The 27,054-nt window shown below is 45.6% G+C and overlaps 1 protein-coding gene across 3 annotated transcripts in view; it reads right to left on the reverse strand.

Moving 5' to 3' along the window:
- Positions 1-27,054, reverse strand: part of LOC144162552 (receptor-type tyrosine-protein phosphatase T-like) — a 616,771-nt gene that overhangs the window by 10,309 nt on the left and 579,408 nt on the right. For all 3 annotated transcript variants that reach the window (XM_077693138.1, XM_077693139.1, XM_077693137.1), the window contains exons 27-39: positions 21,478-21,653; positions 20,036-20,123; positions 19,197-19,273; positions 18,079-18,115; positions 17,799-17,896; positions 16,440-16,556; positions 15,106-15,254; positions 10,217-10,352; positions 8,182-8,331; positions 6,080-6,179; positions 5,915-5,991; positions 4,662-4,790; positions 1,531-1,659 (exon numbers count right to left, since the gene is read on the reverse strand). In XM_077693138.1, the coding sequence (XP_077549264.1) occupies positions 1,531-1,659; positions 4,662-4,790; positions 5,915-5,991; positions 6,080-6,179; positions 8,182-8,331; positions 10,217-10,352; positions 15,106-15,254; positions 16,440-16,556; positions 17,799-17,896; positions 18,079-18,115; positions 19,197-19,273; positions 20,036-20,123; positions 21,478-21,653 (1,463 nt within the window). The remainder of the gene's footprint in view (positions 1-1,530; positions 1,660-4,661; positions 4,791-5,914; positions 5,992-6,079; positions 6,180-8,181; positions 8,332-10,216; positions 10,353-15,105; positions 15,255-16,439; positions 16,557-17,798; positions 17,897-18,078; positions 18,116-19,196; positions 19,274-20,035; positions 20,124-21,477; positions 21,654-27,054) is intronic.

Below are 27,054 nucleotides of genomic sequence, written 5' to 3' on the forward strand. Positions count from 1 at the left end.
AAGGAAGTTTCAGTTGCTTACACAACCATAAAGAAACAGCAGTTCTGCAGAAAATATTCGAAGTAGGAATGCAAATCTGTTAGCGCCACCTTGTGGTGACTAATCGCAACAGAAAAGTTATCAAATGTCGAGAAAAGGCTTTTCCAGCTCTTAGCAATAAATCGCAGTGTTGGCCGCACAAAAAGACCGCGTTACCTTAGTTCCAGTATGTTCCGTAGAAGTTCAGGGTTCGTTTGAAATGTTTGGAACAAATTATCAGTTCCCTTACGAAGTAGACAACGGTCGTTTGAGAAGACAATTCAGAAGCTTTTGTAACAGACCCTACCCCTTTTACCCGCTCCGCACACACGCAAAAAGAACAATAAATGCTCCCCGTGGTGAGTTAAAGTGGTCCCCAATCATATTTCAACAAATGCTAACCATGCTATATGCAAGGATTAGGAACGTCATTGAGGATTTAACATCAATCATATATAAAATTTTCTTGATACTTGACCGTATTGTTTTTAATTTTTTAATCGGAGGAATGCACCCTAAGAAATGCGCACCGCAGGCGGGATTCACCAGAACGCCTGAGAACAAGCAACCAGCGTGACCAACGTATGAATCTGACAAATGAAGAGGCGCGGTATGTGATTAAAGTACTAAAGAGAATCCGCGCAGTCGCAACAGTGCAAGACGTGCATGTGCGCTGTTGCACGAGCGCAGAATCTACTTCTTACTCTAATCACAAGGTTGGCCTCGCCATTCGCTAAACTCCCACGTTTGGTCATTCTGATTGGTTGTTCTTGAACGTTGTGGTGAAGCCCACGTGAGGCGATTTCTTAATGTGCATGTGGCTGATGGAGTGAAAAATGGGTGTTGGCGGCACAAAAAAATCCCTGCTCTCTGCGGACGAGGATATGCGATGGCCTGACGTACGCAATAGCTGTTGCACGTCATGTGAGCCCCTAGCAACGATGTGGGCGTTGCTACGGGGACAGCTGAACTGCTGACGGCGCTACGGAAGTGGGAAACGCGAGTGTGCGCCGACCGTGACGTTAGGCCGGAAGCGACTTTCCGGTGTTGTCTTAAGAGCGCGACGCCTACACAACAATATAGCTTAATCATAGCTCAGCCACATCACCCGAATGTGCGGGTTCACAACAACAAATTCCGCAAACTTCGCGAAGCACACGTATGCTTTCGCGTTCTCACAGTTATGCGGACTTACGTCTTCGCGGTAATTTTCATGCTAAGTGATTACAAATAAATATCACGGTGAATTGCTCCGGATACTCGTAATGAACCCCTTATGATATGAAATTATTTACGTGAAAATTTAGCATAAGAATAGCGTTAGCCAGTTTCAGTTCGCAACAAGCTCTGCTGCGTACAGAGGAAACATTAAAGCCCGTAAACTGAAGATTTGCTCGTACTCTCTTATGCATTGCTCCTCCCACTTTTGGACATCTAGCGATTTGCACTTCTTCGAATGAAAATGTAGTAACGAAGAAATAGTATATAGCACAACGAAGAAGCCTCTCGTACCGCGTTCTGGGTGACTTTGAAGGTGCGGACGACCAGGCCCTGGAAGTCCTTTGTGTCCGTCTGCTCCACGGTGACCTTTCCGTACCTCGCCGTGCTCTTGAGATCCGGCCAGAACGAAGGCGTCGCCGTCTAGAGGAGGCAAAGTAGTTCATCAAAATAGAGGAAGGCGTTAAATAGGCATCAGCCACTACTACTCTGGAACCCATGCCATTTCACAACGCTGCTGCATGTGTGTGTGCGCGCATGCACGTGTGTATAATATAATGTTATACATATAATGGTATATGTAATTACATATAAGATGTGGGAATCTTGAAGAACCGCGACCCGCGATCCCGAGCAGGAGCGCACATGGAGAGGCGTGACGCGCCTAAAGCGGTCCGGCGCTCCGCTGGTTCGTCGGCGCCCCGACAGATGGCACCAGTGGTCTGTGCGTGGCAAAGGCGCGCGGGAGACAGGGAGACAGTTTGACCGGAGGTCCGGTCTGGGTAGCATCGGCGGAACAGATGGTGACGGTGTGGTTTAATGGCGTAAGGGCTACTAGTGCATAGAGCGCCAAGAGGAGTGCTGGTGTTTCAGTTACAGCTGTTTGTCTAGAATTGGTGTATAGGGCCAATGGTTAGTGATGAAAAGTGGATATCCAACAGTTCAGGAAGCAGGAGTACGTGAGGCCTTCAAAAAAAGGGTGCCTCAGGTTGATCGTTTTGCTAAGGCAAAAAAAGGCGAGGCCTCTATGCATCACATTAGAAGCTTTCAGCCCTGTCCTCCCCATTGAGGGCAGCCTGCGATTACACACAGTATGACAATTCCTTTAAACAATCAACGTCCACAATGTAAGCTAACACTTTTTTGAGCTTGACAATTGCTTCGTCTGATAGAAAGTGTGCTATGTGTTTTGGTATGTGTTTTGTGTATAAATCTGTGAAGTGTCTGCGCCTTTCTGGTTCAAGTTTTCTAGATTTAATTAGCACATGGTGTACAGAAAGAGCCTCTCCCCATCTAGCACAGTTTGGACGGGGTGTACCATTTACAAGATGTTCGTGTGTGCCATATGTGTGCTCAATCCTTAGTCGACAAAGTGCGACCTCAACGGACTTGTGTAGTTTCCCTGGAGTATGTCTGCGTATTGTTGGTTTGATTGAATGGAGCTTGTTTTCTGTTTGCTTATCCCTACGATTCTGGCAGATTTTACGGAGTTTTTTTTTGATGAGTGGTTTGAGGTCCAAGTGCGGTACAGATGTAATGTCCACATCATTCCGGAGTACTGCAGCAGCTGCTTCCCTGTCTATTCTGCAATGTCCAGGTACCCAGCAGATTGTAATTTCCAGGCCCATAGCGTAGGCTGGCATGATGATGTTTAAAAGAAAGTTAAACACTGCATTTTTGTGAGGCTTTGCAGAATGCAGAGCTGTCACGAAACTTAATGAATCTGTATATATGACTGAGCGGTGCATTTGGTGTTGTATTATGTGTTCTACAGCCATTAAAATACCATGGGCTTCACCTGTGAATGTGCTGGTGTTAGGATTGAGTGTCTTAGAGGCAGTGTAATGCGGTCCAAAAACAGCACAAGAAACAGCAGAGTTGGTTCTAGATGCGTCTGTATAAAATTCTGTGCATTGGTATTTGTGTTGAAGGTTTAAATGTGTTGGTGTATTAAGGCACAGAGAGCTTTGTTCTTGACTAAGTTAGCAAATAACATGTCATATGCAACCGGCAACCGTTTCCATGGTGCATGGACATCAGTAAAGGTGGTTCTGTAACCACCTCTCGGCGGGAGATAGGTGGAACAGCGCCGCCGTGGCGGCGACCATGTATCTCAGGTGGGAACTGTTGTTTGTCGCGCGCCGTGAGTTCGCATGCTTTGGGAGTTCCCAAACAAACGGCTGTGCTTCGGCACTGCTGTCTACTGTGTTCTTGTATCGGTGAACCTCGCTGGGCCGCCGTAGGTGTGGGAGCGCGCGTGCTTGACACGCCGGGAGCTAGCGTGGTGGCGTACGCCCTAGTACTTGCTAGGTCGCCCCCAAGAATCCCACATTATTCCACAAAGAATATATTATATTTATTATATTACATTATACACATATTAATTGCGGTTGGTCAACACGACCCTCAGGTGCTTACTTTTTAGTAACCAACAGCGGAAAAGCGATACTATCACTTCCCGAGGTCGGTGGGTTCCACGCCCAAGCGTGTATCTATAAGTGCTTATTAGCACCTATATAATTCACAATTTCGAATGAAACAGCGATTAGGAATAACTTGCGATCAGATTCATAGAAGTGTTTACCGGTCGTGTAAGTGCTGATAAGCACAGTTCCGCTCTCCCTGTCGCAAACATTGCGGGAGCGTGCATCCGAATTTCTTTTCGATAAAGCTTACTTCTTTTTAAACACTGCCGACAACTCACGTGCGCTGTTGCCGAAGCGTCACATACAGCAGAGTCAAGTGGGACCAGCTTTATAACCCTCGAGCGTCAGTAACTGACTTTGAAACTGCATTCTTTGATGTACCCGATGTGACGGTCGTGTTTTACTCGTTAGCTCTCCCCTAGCCTATATCTTCTGCGAGATCCTGTCTTATTTTGCTTCTTTGATGTTATCGTCTGTTTTTGGCGCGTGCAGTTCTCTTTGTATCATTCGAAACGACTCGTTTCTGACGTGTCACCACTTGTTATTGTCGCTGGTAAGTGGCCAGGATTGCTGTGTGTGCGCTGCTGTTAAACAGTAAGTGATGGAGATTTTTTTTGGATTACCTAACGTGCCTCGTTTATGTGTTTGTATCTATTTGTACTGTCCCTGAGCGTTAGTTAATGTCTGAAACTGTACAAACTGTCTCAACAGACTTGTCTCTCAACCGACGTCGTTAATATTATATGGACGTTGAAGGACAGGGGCTGCAAGACGTTTATTTGCCTGAGCAGCCGTCGCATGACGCACGCTCAGCCGAAGTTGAAGATTAAGACCACGAGCTGACGAGATGGAAGATGATGATGAGGATGACTATGAGAGGAAGATGAAGTGGGGAATAGTGACCATTAGACAACTGTAGTAACAGTCAATGTTCCCGACGGGGTTGCACACGACTAACTGCTCATAATATATGTATAGCTATACTTGTGGCAGAGATACCTCGTCTTCGAGGGGCCCGAGCGTGACAAGGGTGACGGCTCCGCTGCCGGCTAGCATCTCCCAGAAGTCGTCGATGGTGTCCAGCAGTGGCATTTGCGTCACCAAGTACGCCTTCCTCCGCTTGAATCCCTGTGAACACAATGAAGGGCACATTTTAGGGTAAAAGAACGAATACAGGCCGAAGTAAAAAAACGTGGAACTCTTGTTTAGGCCGACACCCCAAATCACAGCGCGGGGAAGGTGACGGGGAGATAATTGTGCGGACGCAGCTTGTGCCTGTTTGCAAAAAGCTATTTACATTCAGAGTTAATGGTTGCAGCGGTTGTCAAAATCTTCGCTATTGCAGGAGCATTCGAGTGAAACCGAGCCCATAAACACTGCCTTTGAAAGGTTTTTAGCTTGTGACACGCCACGGGGGCTCAGTGGCCAAAGCGTTGTTCTGCAGAGCCCGAGGACGCGGGTTCAGTCCTTGCGGTGGTGGGTGCGTTTCACGCGAAGGGGATAAACGAAAATTTCCGTGTGTCGAGATTTATGCACCCGTTAAAGATTTCCAAGTGGTCAAAATTAATCCGGAGCCCTCCACGAAGCGTGCCTTATAGCCCAGTATTGCTCCGGCGCGTTAAAACGTATAATCAAATCAGGTTTTTACTAGTGTAGTAAAATGTAGCTTATTGGACGTTTCAAGCCCATGCTCTTGTGCATATTAACTGCGAAAGAAAAAACAATGCGTATTTTTTTATCATTTAATAGCTCCGTGCGCAAACGTATACGATAAAATTCACAGTTGTCAGACCGAAGTAAGCATAAAATGGAAGACATTTGAAGATATTGCCGATTGAAAATGCCGACGAGCAGTACACTAAAACCAACGTTTTATTCGCTAATTGTATCGGCGCTTCAACTTTGGGTTACTATACTTAATACAGCTGCTACGTTGAACATGAGGTGGTCACAGGCTCAAACCCGAAGCCAGTTTAGATTTTTCTCCCAAGGCAAAGTTTTGGATTGAACAGGAAAGCTTCTCATGGTGGCTGTGTGATTGCATTGGGTGGATGCTTACGTGTGGGCGTTTGTACAGGATTTACAATATCTGGCTGCCAAGCTTTAAAGTTTGAACACAAAGGAATTTAAAATCCATGAAGCGCGATAGTCGTGATGTCCACAAGAATAATTATAAAAGCAAGAGTTTAAAGGCGTCTACCAGCATGATTCTTCGAAACAAAGAAGCTATATTGTGAGCGGTGGTAGCTTACATCAACATATACTGCGTTGATGTAGTCCGTCTTCGAGCCGTCAGCTGTCACGCTGAGGAATGGCCTTCGACTGTCGCCTGGAAATAGGTCAAATTTTGTAAAGAGAAGCTGTGTACTGTTGGAAACACCACAACAGGGGAGATATGGCGCTTTGCTAAGACGCACCAGCCAGAATCTGTGGCGAACGATTCTTGGAAGCGTTTTTAGCGTCCCGAGCGCTTCTGAAGTCTTCCGGTCCTGGAAGTGGACACATCCGGTTGAGTTCCTGCGGGAAGAAAGGACAAAACCAATTAAAATCAAGTAAATCCTCGAGCGCTTTAGGATGGCATGGATGCATTACACGTAATTGAAGTCAGCAGCCGACAGATGCATGAAAAGTGGCCATACTGTAAGAAAGCGGCAGGAAGTCCAAACCTTGCGAAAAAATTCTGTGTGTAGGTTTTTTTCTTTTGAAGTGTGTCGAATAGGGTCGCACCTGAGGCCGAAGGCAAAGCGAGAATTCGGTCACCAAAATTTGGAATGAGGAGCTGAGGTGGCTCGGTGATGCATTCGGTGCTGAACCTGTCTACGCTGTGGCAATACCGAGCAATGAAGGGTCACTAGATAAGGTTACAGAGTATCGGCACTGTTTTCTCCTATTGTTCCGTGCCGCCGCCATGATCATTGGTCACTTCTCATAACGTGACATTTGTTTACGCTGTGACGGTTCATGGGCACCGTCATTTTGTGGTTTATGCCTTTTCACTCGGCCAAACCTGGTAGACTCAGCTTGTACTCCCTTTCCTGCGGCTGCGGGCGACTAGCGTCGTTCCGAATGCGGATCAAAGACAACCCGTGTAGGAGCATTTCAGCAGCAGAAGTGTGTCCGAATATGTCGTTTTGCTGCGGCTTTGGCAGTGTTGTTAATAAACGACCCGGTCGAAGTTAGCGGCGAGGGCGTAGAAGCGGCAATATCGAAACACGAGAAACACCAAACCGGCGGCCGTTGTTGGCTCAATTGCATGCCTCAGTGGCGATACTCTGATACGTTATGTAGTGAAACTAGGCGTAAGAGCATGGAGGGATGTTTGTGAGTGACGTAGCAAGCATGGTTGCGGCGGGGTAGTGGAGCCACAATCTGCCGCTTACGCAACGTAATACATTGCAGTCGGCTCCCTCTTACGCTTCCTTTTGTAGGGGCGTTTGCTTCTGGCCGGCCGCTTTAGAACCCTTCCACTACTGTGAAATCGGAATACCAGCGAAGCCGTATTAGTGACTAGCTGTATTGAGCTATGTACAGGTGCCGTCAGAAGTAATTGTAGTTCGGGAGCTGTAACCGAACCGCATAGGAGCGCTGTGTGGCTGCACCGACGGCAAACGAAAGGACCAGAACATGCGTGGGCGCCTTTCGACAGCGATGGACCACCCATACATTTCAAACTATTTCTTTTAACCTGGCTTCGAGCATTCTTTGCAGCATAATGGTCTCAGCCATGGCGCTGATAGGAGAGACACATCTGACAACGTCTTTGGCACACTTCCAGCGCACGCCAACTTCCGGAGATGCGGCGCTCTCACAGGGATCTGCAGTGGCAGTTTTTTTTTCCTTCAAATATTTCTAGGTGGGCATGCTATCAGCACCATCGCTGAGACCAGCATGCTGCGAAGATTCTCGAATACACGCTAAAAGAACTGTTTTGAGATGTATAGGTGGGCTATCGCCATCGCCAGGCGCGCATGCGTGTTCTCATCCTTCTGCTTGCCGCCGGTGTGGCTACACTGCGCTCCTAAGCGGTTCGGCCACAGCTCCCGTGCTCCAATTGCTTCTGACGGCACCTGAACAGTGACTTGCTAAATCGATCAAATAAAGACACACACGTAATATCTTCAGAACTTATTATAACTAATTCTAGTACAATTTGCTTCGGGACTGTTTCGGTATGGCTTCGGGCGCTTTCTGTAACCATACTCCCTGTGTATAGGGCCATGCACTGACAGCAGATGGGAATTTGGTTACGCTTACGACTTGAGTGTTGGTAAACTAATTACGACAAATAAATGGAACTCGGTGCAACGATGGAGTGGTCTCAGGTGCAAGTTTCAGTAGAAATTGTCCAAAGATACCTGCATTATATTTGGACCTAGAAAGCGTTTTACACTGGTTCTGGGGCGATCTCGTTCGATTCGTCGTCGATGCGATCCGGTAGACGCACGTAATTTTATTCACAACCTAGCACAAGACAGCTTCACTCTAAAGGATTACTGGAGGTTACAATAAAGCAGCTTACCTCGAACTCAAGGTCGATGGCGCTTTTTTCAGCAGGAGGCACCTTTGCTTTAAGCTTCTGATAGAGGCTGACGAACTCCTTGACCGACAGCTTGTGGTTCTTGGAGCAAAGTATCTCCACCAGCGCCATGTAGGCGAAGACGTATTGTTCCTGCAAGAGAAGGTAACGGTATTGATAGCTCACGTTTATCTGCTCACAGTTACTGATTTATGCGCGTACAGGTCCGAGTGCAGTTTAAATAGGGCTAGTCATACCCGTAGTCCCTACTTGACTAGAGTTGTACGTAACGCCTTGCAAGTAATCGATTACTTGTAATCAATTGCATATTTTTTTAAATTGCGTAACATAATCGCTAACTATTTCAAAATTGTTACGTTCTGGGTAATTCAATTACATTTTCTTGTAATCGATTTTCGGTGATCAATTACTTTTTTCTGAAATCAAGTTGCAACCAGTCTTCTACGGCAGTAATCGCGTTGAGAAAGGTGTTCCTACGCCCTTACCTCCAGCGTGTGCATTGAGGTGGTTCAGTGCAGCAACTGACCTCTTAACGTGGAAACGTGGAGGAATCAGCGACGACAACTTTGAAAAACAACTCCTGTTGAAAGTTACGAACGTGTAACACTGTATCACTGAAGCCACATCAAGTCTGCAAGCCTGAGTGGTTTTAGTGTAGTTTGAGTAAACTTGTGTTATTGTCATACGGCAATAAACGTTTCAAGGAAAGTAAGGCAACAGTACTCGGTTACATTTCTGCAATTGCTACGTTACTTTTCTGTGGCTGTAATTGGCCACTGTAACCAATTACATTTTAAAGGAAGTAATTGTAACATTTTATGCTGATTTTACGGATTGAATTTTTGCTTTTGTTGAGCAATTTTAGAGTTTACATCTTCATCCGTCATAGTTAACCATTGTTTTGGCGCATTTGCCCTAGTTGGCCTTGCGCCAGAAATATCCAGCCATCATCATCATCAAGTAATTGTAATTTTAATCGGGTACTCATTTTCTGTAACGTGTACAAGCCTGTACTTCACCACTGGCAAGTATTACAAAATAGGTGACCCAAATTCCGTGAACTTAATGATAAATTACCCATTAATGCAATAAATTTTAAATGAGTCGCCATGTGTGGCACCTAAGGTCATGCTCGGCTTAGGATGTAAAAATCATTAGAACCACAAGATTTCCCCTCAAAATGTGGTTGATCCTTCTTTCATAGGAGTCTGTAAAACGCGACAGTGAAATGTGCCTTCGCAGGAGCAGTTAAATGCTTATTGTGCATCGATACTAACTTGCACATGGCTATTTATATTTCTTTCGCATGGCACCGTTAGACGCATCAACATTAGGCACTGGATTACACGCGCCGGAGCATTTCGTAAATCAGAGTGAAACCCAGGCGCTCGCAAACCATGTGAACGAAATCGAACGGGTTGTCAGCGAATCGTTTGGTGAAGTGACGGTCCGCTACAGTGAAAGGAGCATGATTTTCGGTTCGGCGGCAGTCTTGTGGGTGTGCTGGGCGAGCGACGTCCTGCTGCCGGCGTTCCACAAGCTGAGCGGCGTTCCTCAAAGGCGGTTGAGGGATAAACACAGCATCTTCCGCTGCTATACGCTGCCCTCTGGAGGCGCTAACAATCGGCGCTCGTTAGCACCATGACGCACTACTTCGTTTCACCTCTCCTAGACGGCAGCACCATCTGAATGGAGAAATTAAAGGGAAGGACTGAACGCAGGTTCGTCCAGCTATCTGGGCATGACTTCTTGGCTCAGTTGGCACAGCGTTACACGCCTCCCGTTGCGGCCGCATGATAGTGGGCTCGAATCGTAGCGCCGCCGCCGCGCAAATGGAACTTCATCTGGTGATGTCATTTCCGTGACGGATATGACGTCGGTGAGGTTATAAAACACTTTCGGCATAAAACACTTTCGTGTTAAAAAGTCCGGTAGACGTAGCGCACAGCCTTAGGTACAACTCCGTACTGTTTAGGAATCATCACTTATGCCATAAATAAAGCCGGAAGCTTCTCACCGGAGACTCTACAAGGTTCACCCTGCTCTGCCGCATGTTGTGGAGATGAGCGACGAGGTTGACTTCACCCTCAGCCTCTGCCTGGGAGAGCATGCTGTCCACGAGGATTAGCGTACCTGTGCGTCCAATACCGCCACTGGAAAGGAAAGATACAAGGCCATCTCTAGATAGTCAAAGCAGACAGATATTTCAAGACAGGTGTGTTTTGGTCAACTTTGTTGGTGAAGCAGGTAGTTAAACATACCATTTAGTTTTAGTAACGTTTGGGACTACAAAATAGAACAAACAACTTCTAATTTAAAAATGGGACAGACAATACAATAATTCTACCTAAGTTTGAGGTGTACGAGTTCCGAATTTCAAGATTTCGTACGAGTGGAAAGGCAGTGCAAACCAGCGTGCGCGGAATCAGTAACCTTAGAACTCGGAGACAAAACTGTGATACGCTGTTAGCTTTCAAGTTAAGAAGGAAATAGAAGCAAATGACTAGGAAAAATTTGTGAAGCAGTGGAAGGTGAATAAACAACTATGAGGTGCTGTGAGAAAATTAAGCAAAATAAAACACAAGAAAAGGCAACCACGATGCTAAAAAATTGAGAACAGAGGCAGAAGAAAATAGCACACGGGTTGAGGAGACTCAAGACAGCCACCGTGTCATCAACGCAGTGCCTCTGGAGTAATAACCTTATGGCTTCCAGTTTTACGCTTATCAATCGCACAATGGCCCACCGTACAGGCGCAACAACTCCACTGACCTGAGAGTGTTCCAGTTCCTGGGGATGTACTTCCCTACCATTCTTTTTAGTGTCTGCTCTCTCGTTTTAGCAAAGACTGCGTAGCCTAATGCGACTGAAAGTATTGTTCTCTTTCCTCAAAAGCCTTGCTTCTCCTTTAGAGATCATGCCCCTTCACCATTAACTTGATAAATCGCTTTGCCACAGTGCCCCCGGCTACTTTCCAATATGCATGAAATGTGCCACAGATTTATCCCAACAGCATACGCGGCTCAAATTGTCGGTGACATGTTTCCGCGCGAAGCCATTTTACCTGCTACTCCAATTCACAGCAAAAATCCATCCAAGCAAATTACACTATCACCCCCGGCATGCACTGTCCCCTAGCAACCGCGGCCTTGAAAGCTATGCCAGAAGCTCAAACATCCGGGCCGATATCGGTCAGCGGCATTTTGAGCTTTCCGGCTTTCCACTTTTTAGACGTGTTCGTTCTTAGCCGCTCACTTCCTTACTGGTCGTGTGCGTTGGCAGCTTAGATTTGCTCCTAACCTTCTGGCCCCTTCTCATGGGCTGCTCGCTTACTTCGCTGTGCCGCACTGGCTGCTTCGATGCATGCAACCTGTTCCTGATTACACTTCTTTCCCGCCCGCGAGGCTCGTAATTTGGCATTTTTACTGTTGCGGTCATATTGATCTCCTCCACTCGTGTGGTTAATTTCGCTCAAGTTCAGTAGTTCCACTCTGGCCCATGAAGCCGGATATATTGTTTTCGAGATCGATTTGTTTTTATTAAAGCGAATGCTTTGTTAGTAAGCGAACTAAACTAATGCATTTCCCCATAGACCGGTTCGTCGACCCAGAAGCCCTGGTAAGATCTCTGGACGCACGGCGCGTGCGTGAAACCGATATTCCATTGTATCACAACGGCTACTTGAAAATTGAGAAAAAGGAGCCATTCTAGAAAGAAGGTACACTCATTGATCACGAGGAAGGATTTCAGGAGTTCTATATCTCATAATCCACATATCGGTATACATTGAGATTGTTCGTAGATGCGTTTATTTAGTGCGCGAAAAATCGTCGCAGGGGTTCGTTCTTCGCTTTCGATTAGGGTATTTGAAGGTTTAATGATTGATCGGACGGACTTTCAGCGAAGGTTGTACGCACTTTCAGCGAAGGTTTTCACGCAATTTTGACACAGTTTTGATGGGGGTAATCTTTCGCGCTCCTATCAGCTTTTTTTACGAAGTGATGGGGAAGTTTTGTCTTGGCCCGTATCTGTGGAGGTGGCATTGACCATAAACCTGGCGCTGCGGGAGTAGATTGGCTGTAGCTCTTTTACGTCGGACAGAATTCTAATTGACGATTAACTCCAATTCAATTCAATTTAATTACACTCAAGACAACACGCGCTCACCCCCAGCCTGAAGTGCAGCCTAGCGACCGCAGCGTTGGCAGCAACACGCGCCGTATACGCGTCACGTAGTAACGATGGTGTCTACAGCAGTGACACCCTCAATATTTCTGAGAGGTTTGAAAAAACACACTCATCTCCCAGGATGCAGTGCGTCCTAGTGACAACGGCATCCACACCGAACAGTTATTCGCAGCCGTCATAACCCATCTTTTCCACGCGGAAAACATCAAACATTTGTGGCGCGGTGGATAGCGTTGTCACTGGGCGATTGAGAGATCCGTGGTTCAAAAGTGCTCATAGGAATTAATGATTAAGGATTTAGGGATTAAGAATTTAAGGTTTATTGATTTAAGGATAAAGGATTTAAGCATTAAGGAATTAAGGATTCCTTTGTTTACCCTACAACAACTGGAGGACAAGGGTCCGCACACCAAGTACCGCGAACAACAAGAATGTTTTGTTAGTAGCCGAAGAACGTGTACAGATAAAATCAAAACTAAAGAAATAAAATGGTGCACCCCTTCATATTACGGTGGCGATGGTTGAAAACGAAGCTTTTAAATGAGGTATTCATTGGTTGTAGTCTAAGTTAGGACTTTGACTCGCAGTCGGTTCGGTCTTTTCATCTCAGCAGCTTAATCTTTGACCCTTCGCCGTTTGATTTCGCACAAGAAAGTTCGCGTTCAACCATGGGCGTATCTATACGGAGGGGTGCATGATTTTTCTGTCGAATTTTGCACGTCCATGTACCTCTCCCAAAAATTCGGAATGTTTTGATGTTTCGACCATGTCTTAATGGCGCCACCAGAGAGACGCCAGCTTCATAACGCGAGGGACCTGGGTTCGATTCCGAAGATTGGAAGCGTTTTTTTCTCTCACTTCACCCACGATCAACAAAGAAAGTTGGCTTTCCTGCCGGGCGTTTTAGACGTGACATACGCCGTTTTGGAAAAGCAAAAATCTTCGCTTTAAAACACTTCCTTAACATGCTTCTAATGAACCTGTTTTTATATGCGGAGTTTATGTTATCGAATCGAGGGATATTTTTTCTGGCGTAAGTTTGTTGCCTAGAGGTTTGTTTGGAGCCAGTTTCAGCTCCCGAGGATGGTTACTTTGTACAAAAAAAAAAAAAAAAACAGTTTCGCTAAAGCAGCGCACGCGAACAAAACGTTAGGTAAACATGCTCCCTAAGCGCTAACACCTGCGGCGTGGTTGATACCGGCCAACACTCATTAGCCTTAAAGAAACTTCGGCACATTTGAGGCAGAACAAAAGTATACAATCATAGGTAGCTGTGGTCTTTTGATTAAAAAGACGTATCGATTGTTTTTTTAGGAAAACAATAAAAACCACAGCATTGAAGATAACAAGTGCGAGATAAGAAAGCGAAAGAACTGCCCATGCATAAGAAGATCCTGTCACGCGCTACCGGCGCGAGCGGCGACAATAACAGTGTTTGGGCGGATATCACTGCCTACGTCCGCTGAAGTCGACCCTGTTGACGTTTAACTGCGAAAAAAGCGAACCTGCCACGCAACGCGCGCACCAGTAGCTCTGCTGGTCGCCTAATTACGCGGACAGCGGCTCCACAATTCATACTTACGTCATATCGAACGGCGGGTTCGTTCTCCTAGCTTGGGCCGTCCACCGCTACTTATTTTTGCTTCCTGACACCCCTTTGAAACTTGAGACAGAGAAGCAACCACGAAAGTTTTGTGGCCGGAGAAACAAACTCGTACTACTTATGTAAGAGAGTTGTCCTTTTAAATAAGGTCGAAAAGTTTCACGGCATCACACTACGTACTGTTCACTTCATTAAGAATATTCTTCGTATCTCACAAGCACCCTCCTTGGCAGTTGGGTTTATTAATTCCTAAGAACCAAGTCGATATTTGACAATAATGTGAGATAAGTAAGTGAAATCTTAGAGTTATAATCGTAGAATTTGTGTCGTGTGTTCGAGCCATGACAACTGTTTATGTGGCAGCGGCGGCCGCTTTTGTGAAGGAAGCGAAGGACTAAAAAGTCCGAGTGTACGAGATTTCGGAGTACGTTAAAGATCCTCAGCTGTTCAAAATTAATTCGGAACCCTCCACTACGGCACGCCTCATCGCCTGCGTTGCGTAGGCGCTTTAAACCCTACAATGAATGAAACTATGTAAATGTTGTTAACGTCCTTCTAGTTCTTAGTTTACATACATCTACAAAGTAAATTCCTTTAAGTAAACCTTCAGTTTTGCCTGATGACTACACCATACATTGTTTCGTCGAATGCAGTCATTCGGGAAAGTCTACCAACTGTGGGAAACGCAGAAAATTTGCAACATAATCGTAGTTTGCTTCTCCTACTACCACATAATTTTTGTCCGATATGAAGCAGTGACAAAATCTTCAAATAGTTTCTCGATATTTGCAGCGCGCCGAAATGCCCTTAAAAGTTTGCAAAACGTGATGGGTAGTATTTCTATTTTTATATTACCCTGAATATGTTATTCATATTGTTTATTTGTTCGGTCATAGAATCTGCGCTTTGCGATATGGCGGGAAGTATACCTAAAATGCGCAGCCTTGATTACCTACGAGCGAGTGTGTCAAAACTAATATTCGTCACTACTTTTGTCTAAGAATTAGCCTCGCCTGGAATAATTACAGTTCAGTTTCTTAAGTACAGTTCTCGAGTGGACGGATTTCTTTGTTTCAAACAAAGCTTCAGATGTCCAATTGTAACGCCTCTTATACCTGCAATGGACGACTATAGGATGGTCATCCTGCGGCTGGAAATCCCATATTCTTCTCAGAAAAGGCAGCAAAGCGTCCGGGTACAGGGGAACTCCATGGTCGGGCCACGTAGTGAAGTGAAACTGGACCACTGTGCGGCTCTTGTTGTCCTGCAGAATATAATTTAGCAGTTAGAAACAATGATATAATTTCCCCTGCTCTGTGCGGAAAGTATGTATGAGTGTCTATCTATTAAAACTGTGTGTAGTCCTGAAATTTTCTAAAAGGGCTAATGAGGGGGGAAGAATTCCACAGATGGCTATCCTTTGGTTTGTTGCCGGAGTAATAAAGCGGAACACTGCGAATTTGGATAAATTCGTTAAATACTTACAACTTTACTTTTAAATGTAGTGTCACTGAAAAAGTTATGTGTGCGATTAAAATCATTTGCATGGCACAGCTGGCGCAATCCCGAAACAAAATTTGTAGATTGATGTTGGTAGTGAGCATGCAACGATGATTGTACGTTACTGAAATCCCGAAAAGTTAAGTTGCGACATGTTTATGCGCTGCTACAAGAGTTTTAAATGACATACGACCAAAGCATGCACACACGGAAGCACGTTCACAGACACGCGAACACACACAACTGTATTCCGTAAACACAGGTAATAATATCAATGGTAATTAAACTGTAACAAAACTGAAGTGATTAAAACATGTGGCGATTATATACACAGTGATTGCTTACGATGACTGAGGAAAGTTACGAAGCGGTTTGCGTACGCTTTGATTGTTACCCAGTAAAATACAGTTATATGTGCTCTTCGGATATCTTCCTTTATTTGGCTGAATATTTTTACTTGTTGACTGGTCGGAGTTCCAACCCCAGCATTGATTACAGTTACACCAATACTTCGCCTCTGGTGCAACTCCCTAATGTTGCAGTTAAATTTATGGTACGCCTTTTGTAGTGTGAGCTACACTGGCCGCAGTTGAGCAGTTTCGCATGGCTCCAGGATAGCCGTGCTGCGCATGCCCGAGGAGCAGTGGCGTCTCACGGCGCACAGCTTTCGCGCAGGAGCCGCGGCCGCCGCGACTGGATTACATTGGATTAAGCTGGACTGAATTAGATTGATTTGGTTTAAAATAAATTGGATGGGATTGGATTAGAAATCGCTTTAGCAGCAGTAAGCATGATAATCAGCTAACCTAGACAACCAGGAGACTTAAGAATCACCAGCTGAACTTTAGATTACGCTACGTATATCCTGACATAGACGAGCTAAGCCACTGCAAAGTTTTTTATAGCATTTGTTGTTGATACGTTTGTAACCAAAGTAGGGAGCAGTTACCAAGGCGAGCTGAAACTCTCGCACGACGAAGTCGACTTGCATGTCCGTCTTCATCAAGGTGACGACGAAGTTACCGTACTTCTGCGAAGTCTCCGGCCAGTACTGCGCACACTTTGTCTGAAAAGAAAAAAAAATTTACAGTCGTCTCGTAATGTGTTAGGAAAACGGAAGCACGCGAGTGTCTTTTCGTACTTCCAAGCACCCCGTAAAGCAAGCGAAGGAGCCAGAAATATGCGAGTGAATCAATAAATGAGTGCACGGTAACCGACGGCACTACATTTTTGTGTATCAAAGTTGCGTTTACGTTGCATAACAAAGCGACAAAAGGTGACTGACATTGATGCAAATAATAAAAAAATGTCATAACAAAGTCCAAGGCTGTACTAAAGTACGCATATAATATACCATAGAAAGATTTGAAATGGTTTACTGGTCACTGACCAAAGTCAAAATATACAAACGACGTTTCGGGAGTACTACGGCTCTCTTGTTCACACTGAAGCACCCTGCGGGACGTGCCCAGTTTATTGAGCACTCAGCAGCGTTTTCAGTGACTTTGCATAGATAGGATACAAAGTTCCATTGTTCCTGCTTAGCATGTTGGACGTTGTCTGGATGATTAGGGCCTCAAGGTTTCGACGGGTTGATACATTAATTTCTGTTGTCGTTATCATTGTTATTTGTGTATTCTGTCTTTGGTCAGGGACCAGTAAACCATTTCAAGCATGTTTCCTGACCAGGCGGTGTGCTGCCAAACCGTCTGACGTCGAACCGGTCGAATCGGTGTGCCGTCACCATAGAAAGATTGTTCGGGGGACAATTCGGGGCACCCTGTTTTAATCACGGTTCTTGAGAGTTAAAAATGATACGCCCTAGTTGCTCTGAGTGTTTTGAGTCTTATAGCTGCAGTTTCTTCTAAGAATCCACGCCTTGTCATTGGTTGTGTCGTTAACAGTGTTCTCTGTTGTCTGCATTACGTATATCAGTTTTGTGCTAATTGCGAACTCGTTATTTTTATGTTTGCAAATCAGATGCCCGTTAGAGTTCCTGCAATCAAATCTCTGGCACAGTTAACCACCTGCAAACACATGCCTAGTGCTGGAGTAAAAGCTTCCGCAAAGATAAGAATTCTAGTACAATAAAAACCCGCTCCCACTGCAGGAGGAAAAGTTGATATTTTAGCAGTGAGAAAGAACTATTTAGGTACGTCTTCTAAGCTACGTTACTTGACATGATACAATGCGGCATCTAGAAATGGTTACAACAATTTTCCCGGCGTCGCATGATCACAAATTTTCATTCGTATCCGCAAATTTCACGCCCCCTTCTAACACCTAAAAACAAAACACAGAAACGCACCTTTTCTTGCTCCTTGAGATTGGTAAGCATTACTACCTTGCAGGAACCTTCTTGCCAAACCATCCGCCAAAAATCAGTAAGGGTGGACTGTTTCGGACCTATAGGGTCAAAACAGAATGCAGGCTCGTTTAAATGTTTCAAATACAAAGATAGCAATAATGGCAACAACACCACTATTAATACTAATTCATTCATTGCGAAGCCACTTTATCAGTTTTATTCCGACGGATGCTGTGAATTTTAATCTTGAGAAGGCCATGTCAGACGAATAGATTTTTACCTTGGGTTGCGATGTACTTCCGCGGAGATTTGTACCCCTGAAAGGAAAGGGAGAGAAAAAAGGGTAAAGTCCAAGAGGCTGCTGTTTTGTCTTTTGTGCCAACGACGAAAAACCAAAACCATAAAGTCTATGTTTTTATTAGTAATACTCTCCTGAAACACACCTCTACAATGGTACAACTCTGTAGCCCTAACATATAGCGTGAAAAGTGCGAAGACGCACAAGATACTATGTGATCTGTTCATTCTATGTTGCATCAACTAGATAAAAGTGCACGACAAATTGTAACCTACATCAATACAAAATTGAATACCTTACTCAGGGTTACAAATGCACTGCAGCGATTAAGAACATTTTGTATTTGTTTTTATTAGGTTAAAACTAAGAATGTGTACTCTGTGGTAAGTTTGTGCGGCCAATTATGCGCCTTTTTTTACGAAATATGTTTGTCGCACAGCCACACGTGACAATTTGGGGATGTCGGTTGTGACGACACACTAAATAGTCTTCTTGCTCGTCGTTAACAAATAGCAAGCTTGTACTACTAAAGAAAACTGCCCGTGAACAAGGAGAAATTCATTTTTAATAAAATACGCGGACATTGAAATTTTGAAGAGATACCTAACTGCAAGCCACATTGCCAACAAATTTCCTCCGTTAATCGTAAAATTTTAAGTTTTACTAACAGCAGTCTGCGGAGCAACTGCTAATGGCGCGCGGTGTAGTCTTCGTATATCGGCTCTACTTGTGAAGTAAGTCCATGTACTTCTACTAAAAGAGGGAATAAATGGCTACAAGTGTTCGACACAACATAAAGTCGCAAGCAATGGTTTTCCATGTTGACGTCAGTGAGCTTTTGCGCGTAGACCTGCTGGAGTGTTGAATGAGCATGTGATTTGCTGCAACACCTATCATATTGAATCCTTTAGGCAAGACGCAGTAACCGAAAAAGTACTTAAAGCTTCATTCCACTTACTTAGCCAAAAACGCGATTGCTGTTACCTAAGACATTCAGTACAGATATCGTAAGTTCAGTTGAATGTACTTTTGTTTGTGTGCTCAGGTTCCACCAAGTAAAGCACAATGTTGGATCCCCAGAGTAGGTACTATGGGCTTACCGGGACATAGCTCGCGTTGATGTAGTCGCTGTTTTCAAAACCAGCCAGTGGAGCAAGGATCACCCGTGAGTGGTCATCTGTAATTCACAGAAGAAGCTCAGTACTTGTATGATTGCTGCGTATAAGTTAAGTTTTCATCGTGCATGCGCGAGTGTATGGGCGCTCTAATCTCATTTGTGATGTGAACATATCTGCTTCGGTTGTCGGTTGCTTTCTTCTTGGAGGTTAGGCATTTTGTTACTCAACGTGGCATCGGTCAGTAAAACTAGCTCTAAGCACCAATACTTGAATCAGAGGAGTCGGGATCATAGAAAGAAAGTCAAATTGATTTTAAAGGGCGCTAAAGGTGATAAGGGGACAAACCATAACTCCGGATGCTTCCCTTCAGCGAGTTGCATAGTTGTGTGGTGCTTAAAAGGCGTGAAGCAGGTAAGTTGGGTGCTGAGATTGATGGGTATAAAAGGGCTCTTCCTAAACAATGTGTAAGGTTGTTTTTTATACTTGTTAACTAAAAATTAATAAAATATAGAATGTGTCAGGTTACTTAAACAGCTCAAAAAGACTAATGCAAATGAGTCGTGCAGTATTTAATTATATATTTTTAAGCAGCTTGAAAATTCGGTAGTCAGTATTCTCACCCATGCATCCTGTACGTGCCAACTCCTTTTATTTTCTGAAGCTAAATAGTTTCGTGACAGAAAGAATGCGTTTCCATTTATCTAAATCTGAGCAGGTAGCAACACAGTTTCAAAGCTTTTTAACAACAAGAAACTATGCCTTAATAAAGATGACGCTGTGGTTATCCTGGATAGCATTCGGTTGCACGGCGTTTAACTTACATGGGAGTATATTGCCGTAACGATTCCTTGACTTGTTCTCTGGTTTCTTGGCGATGTCCCACGGATGACGTTGTCCTTTCGGCGTAGTCTGGATTTTACAATGGGGCGAATAAAAGACCTTTATCCAGAGATACAAAGTGCAAAAAACGGTAACAACAGAGGCGGAAATGTGTGCAAGAGTCTGACAGTGACAACTGGGATCGAGAAAGGCGACAAGTGTACATAACTTTAGCCTAACAACATAGAACTTCACCATAATAATGCAGGGCCGCTTATTATGCTTTAGATAATGCTTCCTTAAATAGTTGCTAAGCTGTAAATAATGTTGTCATGGTACCGGTGATTACAAGGCCAAATTTAAATAGTCTGCACCCTTAACCATGATGAAGGAATGAATAAATAAAATCTCTAATCAATAACAGGTGTTGATGTTAAAGCACCGGCCGGTGGTGTGGATCCTCAGACCGGTATCCCGCGATTTGGGATCAGCGTGAACGGACAGCCGGAATCCTGGCTCTGTTAAATTCAGATGTAATAAACATAGAGGCAAACGCACATTTTATATCAAGAACGTAGTGGAGAGCTCTTCCCATGTTAACAAGACTGCAATGATAAGCTGCTTAGACCGATATTAAGTTGTTCTTACTGCATAAAAAATTTTAACGGCAGAAGGGAATCGGAAACGTGTTCGCGTGTCATAGTCAACTAAGTATGCTTTCAGTAAATAAGTACCGCAGCCTTCCCTCGGGTCACAGACGCGCGTGCCACCAATTACTGCAAACCAAGATATCGAAGGCTCACCGGGGTGGTGATGGCATATGGATTAAAATACTATAGTAAGCGCCAATAAATTTCAAATCGTCCGTGAGCGTTTGCTGAGTGGGATCAGTGGTAACAAAATACGTTCAATTGCCGAAGAAAAGTGTGTCTACGTGAAGGTGGATTTTTCGGAATGAACTTCAGGGTTTAGTAACACTCTTTACGCGATGACAATTTTCGCGGTAGAGTTTCATCGAATGCTTTACAAAAGGAGGATGAAGCTTCGCAGCAACCCCCGTGGTTAAGGCAGTGTCTTAACCGTAGTTAACACTGCCACAGAAACAAAACAACTTCTCGAATGGGTCTGTAAATATTTTCTGACGGAACCATTCGAAGAAACAGGTAATAACGCGAACAGCACCCACCCCCTCCCCCTGGCCAATAACGTGCTCTTTCACCGGCATTTTGTCTTTCTGATAAAAAAAAGCACAACGCTTTCCGCACCACAAAATGATTGCGCTATGGCAACACAACATCTAAAATTGGGCTGGGATACCGAAAGACACGGGTTTAGCCATACTCTTTTCCGTTTAAAACCATGTTAGATAATGTGCACCTATCAGCCCTAGAACGAGCCAGAACACAGTTAGTGGAGAAATGATAATGGAGCACTTTGCACTAACCATGTACTCCTCTTTGAGAGTTCCTTGTTCCTGGCCCTGCATGGCGTGCTCTTGAAGGCGCTTCACGGGCACTGGCTTTGATTGGAGGCCTCCGTTCGAAATCGCTGTCATGTTAATGGAGTCGCTGCTTTCCATGTTCAGCGTCATGCGCGACTCCGACATGCTGTTTTCGTCCACTGAAACATGCATAAAACCGTTATTGAAAACAATCTAAAACTGTAAGTATAAAATATTTATGCAGAATCCGGCTCTCTACGGAACGTAAAAATGATATAGATGAGCGTGAAACTCAAATGAGCACATTCGATTGGACGAGATTCTGGGGCTTAACTTGCCGAATCTAAATGTGGGCGGTGAGGCGCGCTGTAGGTGAGGGTTCCGGATTAATTTTAACCAACTGGGGATCTTTAACGTGCACCCAAATTTCGACACACGGTAAACTTCGCTTTTCGCATCCATCAGAAAAGTGGCCACCGTTTCCGGGAATCGAAGCTGTGCCCTTGGGCTCAGCATCACAACGCCTTATCCACTAAGTCACCGCTGCGGGTAATTGGGGTCATTCATTACCTACGGAAAAAAGGCGATGCGCAGTGCTGCACTGAAAATTGTATCTACAATGCACGTGGCGCTCTACATACGGTATTCAAGTGAAATTTGAAGATTACATGCGATCCACCAGTGAGGGAAAGCTTCGAGAAAGTAATTTGAGTCTTTAACGAAGGAATAGTACGCGCTGAAAATGAACGGTGGGTCTTTAGATTGGATTCAATGCTGGTTTCTTGGGGAAAATTAATGTGTAGGAATTTGAAGGTACAGTACGAGTGAGCCCACGAAGTCGTTGCAAGGCAGTGGAAGGGCTGAACTAACAAAAAGAAAAGAAATGACCAAACAACATCTGAAGAAAGCTGAAATTTTAATGTAAAATGTAATTTATGGCCTTCGAGATGCAAGCGTATGAGTATGGATGTAAGTGTTTACATGGATGTAAGTGTATATAAATAGTTATATACTTTTCACACCAATACTTGGGTCGAATGATTTAATTTATTTCACTTGTATGTACGAAATAGTACACTCACATGTATCAACTTGTATTTTATTATTATTGTCCACATGTTTGGTATTCTTGTAAGTGTTAGTGCTTGTATATCACTTTTGCATTTTGTTGGCGCTACACCTTTTCTGTACGAAGTTGCTTTTGCGTTTATGTCTGTACTGTGTACTGTCTTGGGGTACCGAGGCCTCGTCAGGCTTAAGAGTCACACCAGGGGTCCTACACCTAGCGGACATTCCATGCATGGGCTCCACAGTTTTTACACAAAAGTGCCGTAAATTCGTGTCTTGCTCCAAAACTGGTACCACCGCCATCGAGAGCTACTTTCAGTGCACCGGAGGACACCTTTCACTTTTCTGTGAGCGCTGTTTCAGCCAATCTACGGCAGTTGTTTACCACGGCCCGAGCTAGGCCTCGTCCATCAGGGTAGGCCTAGCAACGAGCACGACCAACGCCGGGCTCGACCGTCGGCCCAGCAGACCGCTCCGCGGTGCTCCCGAGCACAGACGCAAGTCAAACTGAAGACAACGCAGTGCTACAATACCCAAGTGAAGGCAACTATTATGAACTTGCGGACTCAAACTCCAATGCAGAATGAATTGATGTCGGCTCCCGAGCTCAGCGGCGACGAGAGCGCGAAACCACGCCAGCGGTAGGCCTAACGCCGCCGTCGACTACTTCAACACGTACGACTAGACCCAAGACTGCTCCCAGGCCAGCTCCCCTTCCCAGGTACGATTCAAACTCATCCTGCGACCACAAGGTGGCCTCAAAACAGCGCAACTGGACTTAGCCGAGGTGTCGGTCGCCTTGCTGAACGCAATCCATTCCACGTGGCGCCAAACCAACACGCGCGTTCGCTACGGCACGGTGCAGAACATCGCTATGGTCAGTACCCCATCGGCGGACGCTGCAAAAGCCTTGAGCCAGGTCAGGCAGATCCAAATTTGTAACGTGACCTAACCAGTGCAACTCTACGGACTCGCGCCTGATGAGTCCTTCAAGGGCATTATAAGAGGAGCGCCCCTCTGGTTCTCGGAGCGCGAATTGCGGGAAAATATGTACGTACCAAAACACGAGATCTGCGCGTGTAGAAGACTGGGAAATTCAAATATTGTTGTAAGCACGTTATAAGGATACAGAGTCCCTTATTACGTTACCCTCTTCGGATCGGAGTACCCGTGCTCCTTGTACAAATAGACAGTGCCTGTGTGTGACAAGTGCCATGAACTCAGACATAGGGAGACCGCATGACCTCAGCCAAATAAACGTGTGTGCCATCAATGTGGCGCCAAGGAACCGCAACCCCAACACGACTGCAAGGACGTTTGCTCGCTATGCGGCAGGGCCCATCTCACGGCTACCAAGGGCTGCCCGAAACGTTTTCTGGAGCCTTTCGTCCTCCGTCAACGGGAGTTGGTGCGGAAGTGGGCGGAAGAGCGAGCAGCGCGGGCGGACCAGCCAGCTTCGCAAGCGGATCAGCGAGCCTCGCGAGCGTACGAGGAGCCGCAGCGAGGCCGGCCCAGAGACCAAACCAGAACAGCGTCCGCGAGATCAAGCACCAGATCCAGATTCTGGTCCCGAAACCAGGCACCGAGGACAGGAAATGAGGAGAAACAGATGAACTTGGCTGGCGTAGTATCTCTCACTGCTCGAGGAGATCCCACACCCACGACACCAAAACACGCAGATCCACTCAACCCTTAGATCAAAGTTGGCGAAACAACAGTCCATTATTGCGTTATTAGAAAGCCGCCTAGCAGAACTAGGGAAATCCAGAGAGGACTCGGTCACACACTTACGCAAAGGACCATCACGTAATGCCGCAGAAAATGATGGGGCCATATACACAGCCACCTTTCCCACTCCAGTGACACGCACAAATCGCACGTATCTAGCTGAAGAAAAAACAATGACACAGAATAAGACAGCGCCACAGGGCACCACTAAAGCCTTCTCGACATCTGGTCAATCGCAAGGATACCGAGCCTCCTTCGAAGACGTGCTCAAAGCGTTCTCAAACTAGCGGAACAGCCAACTTGAAGAGTTAAGCAGGACACTCAAGGCCCAGGTGAAAACTCAGTCTGACCAAATTAGCCAGCTTCTACACGCGCTAACCACTAAGGTAGCGGAGAACGGCGTCCGAATTCATCAAGTAGCAGCTTGGGTCGACCAACTCGGAACTCGCATCGACCGGATATAAGACAGACTGTAGATTATAGAAAACTACTCTCCGCAGAAGGCAGGCTCCATACTGCCGCCCACCAATGTGTGAAAGCAAGGATTCCGTCTCCCTCCCTGATGACTATACAACCAAATAGGCAAGACATCACTGCGCTGCTCCAATGGACTTGCCGCGGAATTAAAGAGAAATCAGCAGCGTAACAACAGTACCTCGCCACACTCACGCCAACGCATGAAATCATTGCAATTCAAGAAACGAACAGTCTAGCCAAGCTTCCAGGATACATTAATTACACCGATCCCTCTTGACGATCTGCGGCAACCTTGGTTAAGAGCAACATAGCAGCCATTCAGCACCTCACTCCGCAAAGAGATTGTGAGCACACATTGGTAGATCTCGTTCCACGCACATCAAACTGCAAAAACAACTTCTTCATTCTTAACATTAACTGATGGCCCTCCAAAAGGTGACCAGGGATTGAAGAAACTGTACGAGAAGCCCTCCAACTCGCCGGCAACGCCCCTCTCCTCATAGTGGGAGACCTTAATGTGGCTCACCAACTTTGGGGCTACACGTATAACAATAGAAGAGGTAAAGATCTGCTCAACACCATAGAACTACACAATCTCATTCTGCTAAATGACCCGGAGACCCCAACGCGCACAAGAAATAGCGTCACTAGGTACACATGCCCAGACTTGTTCCTTCTCCAAGGCTCTCTCGACATTACGTGGTCCAACATAATGAAGAATTTGGGATCCGATCACGACATTATAAAGATCCTAATCAAAGGTGTGAACTACAGGTCACACATAGGGAAGGTCAAATTTACTGACTGGGACAAGTTCAGAAAAGAAAGGAAAGATCGCGACCCCTCGCAAGAGCAATCCTACGATCAGTGGGCGGAAAGTGTCATAAGAGATGCAAAAGCCCACACGAAAAAGATTGCCATGACATACTAAGTGCCACACGTTGATACCAAGCTCTTGGACATCTTGGAAGCCAGGCACAGCCTCACAAGACGTTGGAAAAGGCAGAGGCATAACTGCCGACTCAAGAAGCGCATAGCCCAACTAAGTAAACAGGCGGCCAGTTACGCTGCCCACCTGTGAATGGAAAATTGGCTCACGTTGTGTGACGGCCTTCAGGCTACGCTCTCTACTTGCAAAACGTGGCAACTGCTGAGACATCTCATCGACCCCCTAAAGAACAAGGGAGAAACCAGTAAAAGCCTGGCGCGCAACATGCACATGCACCTAGGAACGACCGATGACCTCATCCCTACCTACGTCCTGGAACGGGAGACCCTCCTCCTGTCTATGAAGGCACACCTAACCTTGAGTTAGACAAAGACATCGAAATGTACGAGGTCCGAGCAGCCGTTGCTGCCAGCAAACGCTCTAGTTCACCCGGACAAGACCAAATAACCAACAAGATATTTGCTAACCTGGACAACAAGGCTTTAGAAGATCTCACGGAGTATTTCAACGTCTTTTGGCGCACAGGAAAACTTCCCATTTCGTTGAAAACAGCGGAGGTGTGGTTTATCCTAAAACTTGGAAAATAACCCCACATAGATAATCTCCGGCCCATATCGTTGACCTGCTTCGTGGGAAAAATAATGGGGAGAATAATTCTTCTGCGCCTTCAGCAACACGTTGATGGCACACAGCAAATACCTGACTCCATGTTCGGTTTCAGAATGCACCTGGGAACCCAGGACATCCTCGTTCAAATCAAACAGGACATACTCGCCCCTGCCACCAGACACTCGCCCCGGGACCATTCTGGCCCTCGACCTTAAAGGGGCGTTTGGTAACGTGTCACATTAGGCCACCCTCCATAAACTGGCAAAAACAGGCTCCAGGGAAAGGATGTACAATTACATTGCCGACTTCCTGTCGTACCGCCAAGCCATAGATAGGGGTTGCCTCCGACCAAATTACTCTCGGAGACACGGGCACCCCACAATGATCTGTCCTATCCTCCATTCTCTTCAACATTGCCCTTCTTGAGCTGCCGAACCAATTAGACCAAATTCCCAACATAAAACACGGCCTCTACGCCGACGATATTACTATCTGTACGGGCACATATTCTATTGGTGGCCTCCAAGACACGCTCCAGCAAGCAGCCGATACTGCCAATGAGTACGCTAAAGAGTGCGGACTACCATGTGCACCGCAAAAATCCGAACTTCTGGTCGTGCGCAGGCGAGGCCGAAAGAAAGACAAGGACAATATTCAAATCATGCTGGAAGGTCATCCCATCAGGCCCGCAAAGGCGATGCGAATTCTTGGATTAGACATTCAGGCGGACACAAAGAACACCGGCCTGA

Source organism: Haemaphysalis longicornis, unplaced genomic scaffold (assembly GCF_048455015.1).
Source record: "Haemaphysalis longicornis isolate Haplotype H1 unplaced genomic scaffold, Haemaphysalis longicornis Haplotype H1 scaffold_12, whole genome shotgun sequence".
Classification (NCBI taxonomy): domain Eukaryota; kingdom Metazoa; phylum Arthropoda; class Arachnida; order Ixodida; family Ixodidae; genus Haemaphysalis; species Haemaphysalis longicornis.